Raw genomic sequence first — 15678 nt, 5'->3', positions numbered from 1 at the left:
CCCTTGGTGCCCTGCGGCAAGGTGCTACAGCTGAAGCTCATGGCACAGCCCCCACCACCCACCCCCCTCCCCGAAAGCTTTTCCAGCAAAACCCATTGTTATTTTCTTCCCACGGGCTCAGCGGTGCAGCATCAGGCCAGGATCCCAGCCACCCACCCTGGCAGTCCATGCTCGTGGCAAATGGGCTGGGTTGTCCCTGTCTGGAGTCCATGGCCTGGCTGTGGTTTCCCACTAGGGCCCTGCTGTCCCCCTGGACACCCACAGATGCACAGAGGAAGCTCATGCCCAAGCGTGTTACATACTCAAGGCACGGGCTGCACATGGGCAGACAGACCTCCAGGACGCCAGCATCTCTGCAGGGCTGCACACCACACAGGGGATTTGTACACACCCAGCTGGTGGGGCATTCTGTTTTGCACTGGTGCCTTGACATCCTCCTGGTGCTGCCGGCTTCCCTGGCGCAGTGAGCGCACCCTTAGCCACTTCGCTGCAGCCCTTCCTTCTCTGGCATGGCATGCAGAGGGGTGTTAGGTTGGTCAGTTCTCATGGAGGACCTCAGCACCAGACATAGGACCAAAGCCTTCAGAGGCTTTGATGAGCTGATAAACACAGACCAGGCTATCATAGCAAAAACTGTGTCCCTCTACCTGAGCTGGTAACAGTTGAGGGTGGAGGGACATCCCCTTGTACAGGACCTGGTGACAGCCTCACCTCAATGTCTTCCTCTTCCCCTGGCAGCCCCCCCCAAGGAGCCACTGCTGATGTGCAGGTCAAACAACTACCCAAAGGGTTTCTACTGCAGCTGGCACCTGCCCACCCCCACCTACATCCCCAACTCCTTCAACATCTCTGTCATGTAAGTGCCCAGCAGGGAATGGTGCAGCAATACTTTTTGTCCCTGCAGCCTGGAGCAGGTCCCAAGCAGCGCCCTGAAGTGTCTGGGCAACAGGTCTGACCTGTGCTGAGCATATGGGATAAGTGTCCCAAAAATGGGCCTGGGGACAATGCACCAGACACAAACTGGATGCTTGTCACTGGGGCTTTGTCCCAAGAAAGTTCCAGTTTTCCCAGAGAGGAGCGGGAAAGTCCCCAACTCCCTGGCACCTTTTCCAAGCCCACCAAGCCTATCCTCTCTGCACCAGTTTTCCACTGTGGAGGTTGTGCCTGCTGTTTTTTGGTGCATTTGGTCCCTTCTACTCTATGCTGGCTGTGGCCTTCACCTAGAACTAGCCATGGCAGGGCATCATCTCCCACCGTGTGCCCTTGGCACAGCCCTTATATGGTGCCGTGCATTAGCTCCTGGGGTCCCTGTCACCAGGAGAAAGGAGAACCAGTTCCTCTTTCTGGAGGCACAGAGTTCAACCCCAACCCCAGCAGGGTCTCATGCTTTCTTTGGGACCAATGTTAGGATATTCACTCGAGTCTCTGTGTGGGATTAGGATAAGATGTCACACGCATGAGCCTGCAAAATTCCCCGGCAGGAGGAAAGTGTCCCTTTGGCTGTGGAAGGGGCAGGTGCACGAGGGGACGTAGCACTGCTCCTTCTGCCTCCAGTGGCATGGGTGCATCCCCACCCCAAGCACTGCCCTGTAAGTAACAGCTCTTCTTGCCCCTGCTTTCCAGACACGGCACGAAAGAGATGGTCTGCGAGAAGGATGTCTTGCCCAAAAACAGATGTCACATCAGATACCTCCAGCTCTTCTCGACGGTGAAGTACAAGGTGACTCTGACAGTCACGAATGCCTTGGGCAAAAACTCCACCACTCTCACCTTTGACGAGTTCGCCATAGGTAACTTCCACGGCACCAACTGGCCCCTCCAGGAGGGTGTTGGGGTTGGCGTGCTCTGCTGGGGCCAGGGAAGGGGCAGGCTCTCCAAGTGCAGCCTCTGCCTGTCCATGCATGAGGTGGAACCGGGGTGTGAGCCACGCTGTCATTGTCCTCATGCCTGTCCTGATTCTTCTGGCCCTGCTGTAAGTGGTGCCAGCACCTGAGCATCCCTAGACAACTAGACAGGATGCCCACAGGCAGCCTTCATGCTGGTCCCATCAGTGGCCTAGTGCCATGTCTGGGCCCATCACCAATGGTCCAGGTCTCCCGTCTTTGCTGAGCTCTGTACTTGGCAGCTGAGGAAGTGGCTGCATGAACCCAGGAGAAAGGGTGCAGGAACACAGGGATCAGGATCAAAGGCAGATGAATGGACGTAGTCCTCCCAGCATGCCAGCCATAGACTTCACAGAGGGCTGTAAAGCTGGTGTGGTCCAAAGGGCATTGCCCTTCTTGGTCCTCTGAGTGTGCCTAAAAGAGAAGCTTACTGCTTGTGCTGGAAACAGTCGTGTGAGTTAGGATTGGAAGATAAATTTAAGTGTCCCACCCTCTTGCCCTCATCCCTAGGCAGGATAAAGCCCTCCTGAAATCATCCTCCACCAGCCCTTACCTAACATGCTACTAAAACCACTGTTCCTCCTTCTGCACCTCTTCAGTGCCCCATCCAGGCAGTGGATACTGTACATTGTGAGACAGGGAGCAGTGAGTCCTGGGGGCCAAGGTGTTCCATGCTGCAGAGATGCTCCCCAGCCATGTCCAGATCCATGGTGTGGATGCTTCTCCAACTGTGAAGGACCAGCATGGACCAGGCAATTCAGTGCCAGGCATGGCAAAGCATGGAGCTGGGCACAGTGCTTTTGCCACCAGCCAAAGACAGATTACAGATGGTGCAGAGACAAAACTATCCATCCTCAAAGAACAGGAAAGATGGGAGAGAACAGAGTTCAGGAACACTTCAAAATACAATTTGCTGGTTACATGTGGCAATTACTGGACCAGAAAAACAAATAAATGAAGCCTTGACGTGCAGCCAGCAGTTAGTCTTTGTCTTCAATGTGCTGCATGTGCCAGTCCCAAGCAGCTGAAAGTGCCAGCATACAAGAAGAGGAGCTTCACTGCTATCCCAGATTTTCCCTTTCTACCCTAAATCCTGGAAAACATCAAGCAAGAAACCAGGTGCCAGCTTTGAGAAGTGTGAGAAAATTATTTTGGACCATGGACTGTCCTCCTATGTCCCTGTAGCCACCATCCATATCCAAAGCTTGTATTCGTTGGTTCATTGTGAACGTTGATAGTAAGGCAAGGAGCTTAGCAGGGAAGCAGTGGAGTTTCAGTTGCTCTAGTGCCTTTAAATGGAAATTACTGTGTTTGTGGAAGATACACTCCTTAAAAATGAAGGTAACCTCCAGCCTGTGGGGCCCAGGACAGCAATTAAGCTGCATTTTCTGAGTTCCTTGCGTTCCCTCCTGCAGGAGTTCAGGGCATTGTCCTGTAACATCTGCATCCCACCCATGACCTGCCTGGATTCCCAAACATCTGGTCCTCCATCCAGCACACAAGGGTAACACCTCTGGGAAGCACACCCAGCTGCAAGCCCCGGGCACCTCAGCACCAGCAGAAGCCAGATCCAGCCTAGAGATTTGAACTCCGCCTAAATTGGAGGAGCAGTGAACAGAGGCCAGCATTGCCCTGCCATTAGCAGATCTGTGCAGGGTGCTGACCACATCCTGATGGTTGTGGTGGAAGGTGAGATCCCCAGCACCAATGGGCAGACACACTACACCCCTCTGGCATTACACTTGAGGAAGGTATGATGGGCTGGTGCAGATGAGAAGGGCTGTGTCCTGCACCCCAGAGCCAACCCACTCCCATAAACACTTCAGTATCTTGTGACCTTGAAATCTCCAAGTTCCTTAGAGCTGTGGAATTCTCCTCGTCAAGATTTGGTACAGCCACTGTGCAAAAGAAACATAGACATGGTGGTGATTGAGTGCTCAAGTCATTACAGGATGAACTCAGCTGCCACCCATCAACAACCTACGCTGAACGGAGCTTCTCCTTGCTCTGTCACTTGTTTCCAATTAAAACAAGTGCATTGTGTTAGTGTATTGTGGCAGGCAATTTGGTTGCCAGCTCTCCTTGCAAAAGCTTCTGCATTTCAGTGTATGTTCTGGCTGTCTTCTCTGTGCCTGCAAGCCTAGGGCCATGTTCCCAGGAAGGTGGGTGCTGGCAGTGCTGGATCTAGCACCCATTAGGTTCCCTGCAGGTCTCTACCAGTGTCAGCTGGCCTGAGACTCATCTTGGAAGTTGTGCTGGGTTTTGCTCTTCTAGATGGCAGGGTGAAAAACCTATGGCTGAGGATAAAACCATTGCATCTGCTCATTGGAAAAATGCTGCGTGGGAGCATTGCCACAAGTGCACACATCCTGCTAATAGGGAGAGATGGTGTCAACCAGTGACTGCAAGGTGCTTCTTGTAAAATCCCAGAGCTGGGGATGTCAGACCCTGTCTTGTGTTTTCCACTTAGCCTAGAGAAACCCATCACACCTTCTGCAAACAGGTTAAACCCCAAGCGTGAAGCCCTGACCTTGTGCCCTGCTGGGGGTGGAGCAGCCTGGAGCCAGTTCAAGACCCAGCAGCGTTCCCTGCTGGTGCCAGCTGAGCCGGGAGCAGATCCACTACTGAGTCAGACCCCCCCACCCAGCCTGGGCAAGCACAAAAAAGCCCCTGGGAAGGAGTGACCTCCTTTGGTTTTGCTTCCTTTTTTTCATCCTCCCTCCCTGGAGCCCTAAGCAGAAAACCCCTTCCCCAGCCCCTCAGAAGATGGGGTCTAATTTAGTGTAAATGAAAGGTACTTTCTTTTGCTGTCCCAAGCCCATCATGCTGGTTATTAGCAGACAGCGGTCAGGGATCTCTCTGCATTTCCATTTTCTGTGATGACTGGGAGAGGTTTTCCAGCTCTCTGGCCTCCATCTCTCATCAGTGGGACATCCGGGCTGCCTCTCACCCTGTCTCACTCCTGGAAATTATTTTCATAATTGCATCATCTGCAAAGGTATCAGTATTAATAAAAGTGAGGATGGGGAGGGAAAGGCTCTGCAAAGCCCTGCAAGTATCAGGGCCACAGCCCAAGGCAAGAGAAGGTGGGAAAGGAGGTGGAGAAGCTGGAGAGGAGAGGGCTTGAGGGCAGAGAAAGGTGCCAGGGAGGAGTGAGATAGTGTGTCAGGAGCTGTGCACCTCCCTCGTGGGGACATTTATGTCCCTCCTTCCTCGCTCATGTTTCAGCCCAAGAGCCAGGTAGCCAGCACGTGCATCCTCTAGGAAAGCACAGATGTCACTGCCTCACAGCAGCACCTGCATCCCGTCCTGGCGCCTTTCTTCTTGTATGGGCCTGGGGCAAATCAGTAGGAGAAGATGCACAGCTTTAAGAGGATGCAAAGCAGCCTTGGACAGGGCCTTGCAGGCATGGGTGCATTCCCCAGACTCACCACCCATCCCTTGTGTGAGCTTGGGAAGATGGTGTGATCCTCCCAGATCCGGCCCTGGGGTGATGAATCTGCAGAGCATCTCAGATGGGCTGTGAAGACAAACATGGATGAATCTGTACAAAATGCAGAATCTCTGAACATGGGTATACAGTTGCCTAGGCAGAAGGTCAGTTCAATTCATACTGCTTAGGGAGGCAGAATTAAATTACCTAGACTGACATTTGGCTAAGACATGGAGTTTAATATCCCTCTGCTTGTGGAAAATGCCAGGGGATATTTAACAGCCACAAGGGATCCATTTTAGCCCTCATTGGAGAGACAGGGTGGGTGACGGGCCCCTCCACGCTGCCAGATCTCAGCTGCCTTTCTGAACCACAGGCTTCATTTCAGGAGGTGTCCAACAACAGCCAGGGATGATGGGCAGTCGGAGACTCGCCGTTAGGCACAAGTGTGCAGGGCTGTTAGGAAGAGCTTCTCACCACAAGTCTCCTTGCACGCCAAGACCTCGCTTGGATGCACCAGTCAAAAACCAAGTGGGAAGAGCTGTGAGCTGCTTCTTGGCCACGTCCCCTTCCCAAGGAATGTCTGGAGATGCTCCCTTAGCTCATGGGATAATATTACATCTGAGTTTGTAGCCGCTTAACCAGTACTCAGCCTAATGCCCATGGTTCATTATTATTATTATTATTACTATTATTGTTTTTATTATGTTACTGCCTGCAGGCCCTTGCTGAGGACAGGGCTCTATTATGCTGACTGATGTATGCAGCCTGACAGCCCCTGCCTCACCATGCGCAGGCTAAATGGAGGCAGACAAAGGCTGAGGAAGGAGGAGCTCTCTTCCCCAACTGTAAAGCAGGGACCCAGGAGCCTGCAGAGGATAAAGGACTCCTTCAAGGTCACATAGAAATCAGGGAGCTGGACACAGCCCATCTTTCCTCACTCCTCAGCTGGCTCCTGTGGGACCTGTCCTGATATTTCCCATGATGAGCACAGTGAAAAGAGGTCTGTCATAAGACATGTAGGTCTGTCCTTGCAGGACCAGCTGCTGCAGTTGCCATCCTCTCTCCTGAGTCTTGCATCCCTGCTGCCTTGGAGACATGTGGCAGGAACAGCTTTGTCTTTGTTTTTCCAGAGGGGCAGGCACTGCTGCTCTCTCTAGCCTGGGCAGGAGTCCCATGGACAGGAGGACACATGGGGAGATAGCAAGTTCTGCCAGTTTTCCCATTAATCTGCAGTGCCATTTTTAAGGCTCACTACAGCCAGAAGCACATTCCCTTTCAATGGCTAGGCTCTGCCATGCTCTGCCAGAGCCAGGGAAGCCCTCCCCTGTGCACCAAGGACTGTCCCAATCCACAGGAGTGGGACTGAAGCTCACATCTCCACCAAACGAGGTGACTCCCACCTCAGCATCAGGCACCATTTTGGTTTTGCTTTCTTCTAACCCACCACAGAGGCATCACTCATTGCCAGTCAAGCACAGCTGCTCTGCCCAGCACAACTGCATTTAAGCATCCCTGTGCCATAGCTCCAGGCTGGCATGCCAAAAAGCCAGGCCAGGCTCCCCTGTGTTACCCCAGGGAGTATCCCATTGCATCCATCCCCAGCCCGGAGCTTTTCTTCCCATTTCCTCACTGCAGAGCCACAGTTTGGAGTCATCTGCATTCGTTCAACCAGACTTCTGTTTCGCAAACCAAGCCTGCCGAGCCAGCACTGGATTTATACTTTTCTGGATGAGTTTGGACTCCAAGTCCCTGTCGATGGAAGCTGATGTCCAGCCCGAGCCCAGGGATTCAAAGAGGGGAGTGAAGAAATTGCACAGCCATCTGGAGTAGCTCAGCACAGCACAGCCCCAGAAAGTCATCCCTGCTGCTGAGGATAAAGCTGCAAATGGAAAATGGTGTCCTGTCCTGCCACAGAGAGGGTCAATGGAAGCCAGGTGGTCTCACAAGGCACCCATGGTCAGGCCCATGAGTGCTTGCTCACTAGCTGCTCCCCAAACCTCCAGGAGCATCCTCTGGGCATCAGGTGCTGTGGGCATGGAGGAAGCTGTCCAGAGGTCCTTACGTCCACCAAGGCAGAGGGAAGGCGATGGGGTGCAGGAGAGGCTGTGAGGGTGGTGATGAAGATAATGGTGAAGAAGGTCTGCAGCAGCGTCTGTGCCAGGGTGCTCAGTGGGAGGGCTGGGGAGAGGGAGGTGGTGATGGGTACGTCTCATGGGGAATGGGGCCAATTCTGGGTTCCATCAAAGTGGCTGGGCTGTGGCTTCATTTCAGTGCCCCAATTTGCTTCACCCACAGCCAAGAAAGCAGATTTTGAAAGGGTCATTTCCTGGGGACAGTCGCTGTGATGCCACTATAATCCTAGAGCAGAGATGGCAATGAATGGCAGAGACACAAAAGTCCACTTGCAGCAGACTTGCCTCACATCAGTGCCTGGTCCCATACAGCTTCAAGCAGAGGGAGAGATGGCCTCCATGCACAGGGCAGAACTGCAGGCAACAGGCAAGGCTAGCAAGGGAGCAGATCACTGACCACCACCACCTCCTTCCTCCTCCAGGAAAGGCAAAGCCTCTGTGTGGACATCACTGTCCACCCATAGCAGGTGAACCCCTGGTGTTAGCATGGAGAAGAAGATTTCTGAGTGCTGGGCAGGAACTCTGCCAGTCAGAGAGGGGCTCCCCACAGCCCCAGAATCCCTTCTTCGTGCTTGAGAGTGGAGTCTCATGATGGCACCTTCACAAGCTGCTGTTCAAGGTGGCCAGAGTCAAGGGACCATTACTCAATCCAGAGATTTTTTTTTAGGCCAGGAGGGATCCATTGGCCTGCATGTAGACTTCAGAGAAGGTTAAGAGCCCTCCCAGGACATGAGGACTTGTCCATTGCTCTTCTTAGAGTGCATTGAGAGCCCTTGTCCAGCCTGTGCACAGCTGTGCACCCACCTCCTTCCTGGCCAGGAGAAAAGGAAAAGCATGGAGGCACCCAAATCTCAGTCTTTTTGTAGCTATGCTATTGCAAATTGGGAGTTGGAGCTGTCAGGATTTCAGCAAACTCTTGGTAAGGAGCAACACTTGCTCTGCAGTGGGCAATGCTGTTCATCACAGCCTGACTGTGATTTGCTCCCCCCACTCTAAAAGTAGCTGCAACTTCAAAGCAACTTGCATAACTCACAGCCAATTAATATTCAGTTGAAATACTTGTCAAGTAGCAAGAAAATATCCCCGTATGCCAAAAGCAGAACAAGGCTGAGAGACAGCTGGGATAAAGGTGACCACTGCAATCCTTTGCCCTTGGCACACAGGATGTCCCAAAACTCCAGCCCTAAAGCCAAGGGCCAAGCTGCCACATTGCTGTGAGGTGAGAGGGTGTGAATGTGGGTCAGATTGCCAGAAATCAGGAGATGCAAAGAAAGTGCAGGATTTAGGCTTGGTGGGCTCCTCACCCTGACGTAAGCAGCTCTGGGAAGGAGGGATGCTCTCTTCCTTGGCCAGGTTGTTTCCATATGTCTCCAGCACTGACACCTCCCTGACAACTCATTTTGAGTCAGGACAGCCGTACCACTGACCTGCATGAGAATAGGTAATTTCCATCTAATTAATTTGGGAACAGCATGCTGTGCCTCAGGCTGCTCCCCTTGGAAAACACATGGCACGAAGCCCAGCCAGTTGTGCCAAGGGGTGTAAAGATGGCACATGCAAAGCTTTACCAGCCATCCTCTTCTCTTCCAGTAAAACCAGACCCTCCAGAGAGCGTGGTGGCCAAACCTGTGCCCAATAACCCTCGGAGGCTGGAGGTGTCATGGCAAAACCCCTCATCCTGGCCGGACCCTGAGTCTTTCCCACTCAAGTTCTTCCTGCGGTATCGGCCCCTCATCCTGGACCAGTGGCAACACGTAAGCAATGCTGAGCTGGCTGGGAGGGGAGGGAGTGGGGTGAGCTGGTGGCTGCGAAGAAGCAGCACTGGGAACAAGTGGTCAGGATCCCCAAAAAGCTGTCTGTTTACTGCCCAGGCAATCCAGACCCTTTTCCTCTCCTTCTCTTTCTCCCCTCCCTTCTCTCTTTCTCTTCTTTTAACTCGTATTCTGCCTACAAATGGATCTGCGGGCTCTCCCCGCTCTGCGTTTTCATCCATGGCCCCTATCTATTTTCCATACATATGTTCTGTATAAAACCTGCCAACGAGATGTAAAAGGCATTTAAAGTATAAATGTCACCACATTTAAATGTGCCTCTGCCACATTTAGATTTTGAACTGAAGATAAAATACCGCTCGCCGTAACTCAGAGCGCAGTCACAGAGCGATTGCTGAGATGTTATCGTATTTCCTACTTTTATTTCTTGTTTCTTTAAAAAAAAAAACCAAAAAAAACCAGCCAGTGAAATCCTTGGCAGCCCTGAGGACAGATTTCATTTGTTAGCTGCAGGAAGATAACAAACGGGTTTGGTGGGGTTTTTTTATTATCCCCCCCCCGCCTCCCCCCCCGCCCCCCGCCCGTGTGCTGCCTGCATGCTCCGCTTGTGCAGGGAAGTGCTCTGCTGCAGCACTGGCATGGCTCATCCAGCATCCTCCCTGCACTGAGCTGGGCCAGGTGGAAGATAATGAGGTGCTTTCCTTACTAAAACCTTTTACACCACCTCCCCATTCCCCCCCCTGAATAAAAATCAATAAATAAAATAGGAGGCAGCATTCAGGCCACAGGGATCTCGCCTGCATTGTAGAGCCGAGCGGTGTTTTCTGCCTCCCAGCTCTTCTTGGGAAGAGAAATGCCTGAGACTTTGCTTATATCTCTGCAAGATTTCAATGTCTTGGTGACTTTTTGTGTTGGTTGGGTTTTTCGACATGTCAGCCCTGCAGGTCATGTTTCAGATTGAAGCTGATGGCTTTGAAAATCAGAGGAGGGCTGGGAAACAGTTTTGAAGCTTGTTGCTTTGCCCGTTGCTTCCCTACTGGGGGTGGGAAAGCTTCCACTGGGCATCCTGAGGTATATGACAGCACTGGGTATTAGTTTGCTCTAGATTTCTTTTTTTCACACTGGGGAGAAATGCTCATATTGTAGAAGTTGTGAAAATAAGGGAAAGAATTAATGAGAAAAAAAAACAAGCACAAGGTCAGTTTTTTCAAGGTGTGAAATTGTTGTTGAAAAAGCTAATGTTTTTACCCAGCCACAGCCTGATCCAGCCAGGCACCCTGAAGATGCAGATATTTGCACCCAGAAATGGTGCCAGTAAGCTGCCTCTTACGTGAACACCCTCATGATGGCCATTCCCTCCATTGTGAGTGTTTAAGTATCATATTGGTGGGGTCAAACTGTGCCAGTCCCTTCACTGCACTGCCTCCAAAGGGATGGTGTGGCCTCTCCATCAGCATTTTTGGGCAGCCAGCAATGGTGGGAAGTACATGGAGGTGTTGGTGACATTGGTGGCAACATCACCAGAGCTGAAAAAGGTAATTCTATGGCAGTGATAGCTTGATTTCACCTTTTTGAAGATACCCTGAGCTGCTGAGAGAGCTTAAGGTAACAGCCCTGGTGGTGGGTGCTAGGATGGCCAGGAAGGGCTGGTATCCCAGCACCCCAGAAGGGTGCAGCAGTCTTGGGTAGAGCTTTTAAGCAATAACCCCTTACAAGAGATGTGTCCCTCATCACCGGCAGATGGAGAAGTGTGTTTGGAGAACGATTTGCCGGTGAGCAAGTGCAAGCGTTCAGTGAGTGTGGTACCTGCCTTGTTTTCTGACTCTCTGCCCCACTGGCTGGGTAATGAAAAATCTGATTTGTGGATGATTCGAGGAAAACTGCCACTATTCATCAGATGAATTATTTGCAAAGCCTAATTCAATCAGCTCCCAAGCACCCGGGGATGGCAGCGCTGCAGCAGCCAGAGCTGCTCCGACCCCAGACTCCTTTTGGCAAGCTCAGCCTGCTTAGCCCCGCTGGGCATGATGCAAAGGCAGGGATTTGCACCCAAAAATGAACCCCATTGAAACCATCATGCTGGGAGGATGCCCAAGCCATGCTGAGCTCTGCTTTGCTTGAACTATTCTTGTTGGCATCTTGAGGGGTATCCCCATTCCCCCGTATCCAGCCAGGAGAGGGAAGGACATAGCTTGGTAGGCCAAAGCCGAGCTCAGCCATCCAGTTCATCTTGTGGGGGTGGTGTTGGGTCTCTCCTCGAAGAGACAAGTGCCCTGAGAAGGGGTGCAGCAGTCATGCATGCCGAACTTGCCTGGGGGTGTCAGTTATTATCAATGTGAAGGTCTCCTGCCATAATCTGTCCCACGTCTTGGCTCTTTCTGTCCCCACTGGCTGCTGTCATGGAAAAACCATTGCACACAGCCTGCTTGCTGATAACAGGGCACCTTGGGAGCCCAGCAAGGAGAGGAGAAGCCTCCACCATCAACTAGGAGGAGCTGGATAACCTCATGCTCTGGCACATCACTGTGTGCCCAAGGTCCCCACACTAAGCTTCATCCCTGCCTTCTCATGGCAGCCCACCCATGCGCCAGCAGGGGATTTTAAGCATCTCCTGCCAGTCCCCTGGCAGCCCATGGGAAGCGCAGCATCCATGATGGAACAAACCCACACGGGAGCACCAGAGTCTGTCCAGGGCCAGGGATATCCATGGAGGCCCTGCTTACATGTTGCATTTCTTGGCAGAAGCAGCAGCTCCTCTCTCCCCTCCACCCCATGTTATCTTTTCAGGGTCTGATTTATGCACGGTACCTCAGCAGGCAGGACCAAATGAGCACTAATAGGATCAGATGGATGTCAAGCTGTCGAATACCGTAGGGCCTGATTCAATCAGAGTCTGCTTTCTCCCAGGCTCTTCCTTTCAGGATTTTGATAATGCCAGGGCTTGGCACCAGAATATGAAGCTGTCTGTGGCTGGAAAAGTGGATCTTATAGAGGCTGTTTCTGCATGAGCTAGGCATAAATGCCCGTTTACCCCAGAGGGAGCTGGGTGATGCTGTGCCCAGGCATCCTCCCAGCATCAAGCAACATCTAGGGCTGACCCAAAGCTGAGGGGACGTCCGCATCCCCTTCCCAGCACTTGGCAAAGGTGGGTCTGAGCCCCAGAGTGCTGTTTGCACACTCTTGCCCCCGCTCAGCAGTGCCTTTCGTCTGCTCAGGCTGCTGAGCAGCTCTCGTGTTGCAGTTTGCCCTGGGAATTGTGCTGATGCGCTTTGGGGACTATTATCATGGAGAGAGGATGATGATGAATTTCCACGTCAGCATGCAGCAGGGCATGTTCCAGATGCTCCTTGCTCCCTCAAGGTGCCTTGCAGCAGCTTCCTCGAACTCGGGCATGGGTATTTCCAGGCTGCTGGGGTTGCAGTCCTGTCACATCAGGTGGCCATTGGCTCCCCTCTACCCCACCAGCACTGAGCTCACTCTGAAACTCAAGCAGCCTTAGAGTCATGCTCCTCCCTTTCTGGAAGAGGGGCTGGTGGCTCCTCTGCTGCCAGAAGAGACACGGGATATTTGTAGCCTAAACAGATTTTTTTATTCTCTCCTTTTGGCAGAATCTCCCCTTCTGTCTCCTAAATATAAAACATTAAATGTTTAGGGTATCCTTTATTTTTTTCCTGCTTTTAAGTTTGTAATTCAAGCCAGATTAGCGTGGTTTCCTCTTCTGTTTTATAGCCCCATCCTGGCCCCAAGCGAGCTCTCCTAATGCTCTCAGATGTTCCTCTAATGGCTTACCTAGGCTGGAACTGGATATCCTTTCCTAATGGATTGCTAATAGCCTGTTTCTGGTTTTACAGGCTCCTTCAGTTAACTTGCAACAGCAGCAGTCGCCACACTCACACATGCGATCTCCCAGCAAGCACATCTGCACACTCACCCCTAGATGCAGGCGAGTGTCCAGGCACCATCCCAAGCATCCCTGGGGAGCCCAGGGCAAGTCTTGCACCTCGTTTGCTCCTGAGCCGTAGTGTTTCCTGGAGCGGGATCTTCCCTTTTGCCAGTGTTTGGGAGGAGATCTCGTGTGCTCTGAGCACCAACCAGCTCAGTGCACATCTGGGAACGTGGCAAAGGCTCAGGAGGTATTTCTGAGGCAGCGTCAGAGCTGGCGGCCAGACCGAGGGAGGATTTCCTCCAGTGGGTTTGCCAGCAATTTGCAGATGCCGTCGTGAAGTCTAATTGAACCCATTGGCCGCGCTGACAACATGAAATGTTAACGAACCGTGAGGAGGGCTGCGCTTCAGATCTTGAGATTTGCAGTAAAAGGTCATGAGATATTTAAAGCTAATAATGTGGTTCGGTTCTCTCCTTCCTCTTCTGTTTTGGAAGCATTAGAGCCACGTCCGTGAGCATTTGCAAAGGCTGGAAACTTCCTTCTTTGGAAAAGCAAGCAGAGGTGCTCCCATCATCCTGGGATTTAAGGAGCTGGGGCCGCAGAGCCCTTGATGTAGGTGTCTGTGCCAGCTCTGCTGCTGAGCAGGTCTGATCTGGGAAAATGATGGGGATCTGGGGACAGATGGACAATTTGAGGGTGTTGCCAAATATTCAGTAGCTGGTCTTGCTGATGTGAGGAGGGTGTGGTCCTCTGGGATGGGCACTGTCACTCCTACGGTCAGGGGTGGCTGCCAGGGTGGGCTCAGGCTCATCTCCCACCCCAAAGCAACATTTTTTCAGTGAGATAGGTAAATCTCACAGGATGTTTCTGGAAGCTCCTGCCTTGGGCTAGCCTGAGATAACCTGAAAGTGTATGCTAATGTTTAACCTGCCTGTGACAGGCAAGGGGGAGGGATGGAGCTGGGGAAGGCCATTAGTGCCACTGCCTGCCACAGCTGTGTCCCCACCAGCATGGGTGGCAATGTCACTTTGCAGCAGATGCACTTCTTTGCACCCCTACCCCTCTCCCCCAACCTCTGCCTCTGCTGCTTTGCCTGTGCTCCCGTTCTTTGCAAAGCAACCTTGGCAGGGAGGTCACCCTGAGTGAGCTGGGTTACAGCTTCATGCCTGGTAGTTTTTATTGCTGCACTTCTCTCCCTTTCCCTCCCTGCTGCAAAGTCAGTGATTAAAAAGAAAGGGGAAAAAAAAATATTAATAGGTGGGAGTAAAATGTTGAGGCTATAATAGTGTCATTTGCAGCTTGGCATGGGACAGGCAGGGCTGGAGCAGGGAGTGTCTCAGAGGAGGATGGAGGTGGGAAATGCTCAGAAATAATCTTTTCCAGCCGCTCTCCAGCTCCAGGGATGGAACCAGGCTTGGACCCCTTGGCTGGCACTGTCTGGGTGTTCTCATCCCCCTTGGGAACTGCTAGTGAGTTAAAAGTACTGAGTACCTGGCAGGATCTCCAAAGGCAGCCCTGAAGGTCCCACTGAGCAGCAGAGCATTCATGCATGCAGATCTATGCCTGTGCTCACCTGCACCCCCCACCCCCACACGCAGGTAGGATGTGCTGGCGAGCTTAGCTTCCCCTGCCTGCCTGCAGAGGCAGGTGCCTGTGCCCTGCAATGCCCACACACAAGCTGCACCTGTCAGCTTTCACCACCAGCCCACAGAGTCAGTGTGGTAAATGCATCTGCCAGCAGAAAATACCATTGTCCAGCAGGGCTAGAGCTGGTGCTGAGCACTCTGAGCATCCCCCATCCCATCCTCCCTGCAGCCCCAAGTGAAAGCGAGCTCTGTCAGTTGTCACTTGGCAGGAGGGGACAGAGCATCTGGAGGAAGAGTCTCGTTATTAATGAGCTTACTGCTCTGCATTCAAAGATGCTCTTAATTTTAAGCCAGGAGGGAGCCATTCAGCTGCAGCTGGTGTGACACAGCCCAGGCTGCAGAGGAGCCCTGCAATGTCCCAAACCAACAGCAGGGCTGAGTTATGTGCAGCAGTGGCACAGCAGCCTTTTTCTGGAGGATGACAGCAGGGACCACAGCTCAGACCCTGCTGGGCTTCTCCACTGCCCAGCTGGCCAAGAATAAGGGTGTGTGTAGGGTGGGGTCATTCACTTTTCCCTTGTTTTTAGTTTCTATAGTTTTTTTGTCTGGACAGAAAGTTTTGTCTGGGGTTAGCCCAAGTGATTCCTGCGGTGCTGCAGAAGGAGGAGGCATTTGGGGGCTCGTTTATTAGTAATGAATGTCAGACCTGTGTGCTCTCCAGACATGGTTTTGAAAGGGAGAAAGCAAAACATTTATTCTTCCGCCTGGCGACATCTTTCCGCAGGCTGCAGTGGCTCCTTGCAGTGACATTCCTATGCTTCCCAGTGTCAGGGGGGCTTCCTTGGGGGTTACTCCTGCTTTTAGTTTAGCCGGATCCCCAGGGCAGATGGGAACCTGCTGGGATCCCTCTGCATTCACAGGGCCTGAAGGCACCCGAAACAGCAGCTAACTTGCGGACCGTGAATTCCCTGCAAAATTCCCTG

At 52.4% G+C, this 15678-nt stretch overlaps 1 protein-coding gene across 1 annotated transcript in view; it reads left to right on the top strand.

Annotated features, from left to right (window-relative positions):
- CNTFR (ciliary neurotrophic factor receptor) overlaps positions 1 to 15678 on the top strand; it is an 87185-nt gene that overhangs the window by 63209 nt on the left and 8298 nt on the right. Inside the window, exons 3-5 of the mRNA XM_009993790.1 lie at positions 739 to 856; positions 1624 to 1790; positions 9042 to 9205. Coding sequence (XP_009992092.1) covers positions 739 to 856; positions 1624 to 1790; positions 9042 to 9205 — 449 coding nt within the window. The remainder of the gene's footprint in view (positions 1 to 738; positions 857 to 1623; positions 1791 to 9041; positions 9206 to 15678) is intronic.

The sequence above is a fragment of the Chaetura pelagica genome, unplaced genomic scaffold (assembly GCF_000747805.2).
Source record: "Chaetura pelagica isolate M959 unplaced genomic scaffold, ChaPel_1.0 scaffold283, whole genome shotgun sequence".
NCBI classification, from domain to species: domain Eukaryota; kingdom Metazoa; phylum Chordata; class Aves; order Apodiformes; family Apodidae; genus Chaetura; species Chaetura pelagica.
This window is presented reverse-complemented; position numbering and strand designations above follow the sequence as displayed.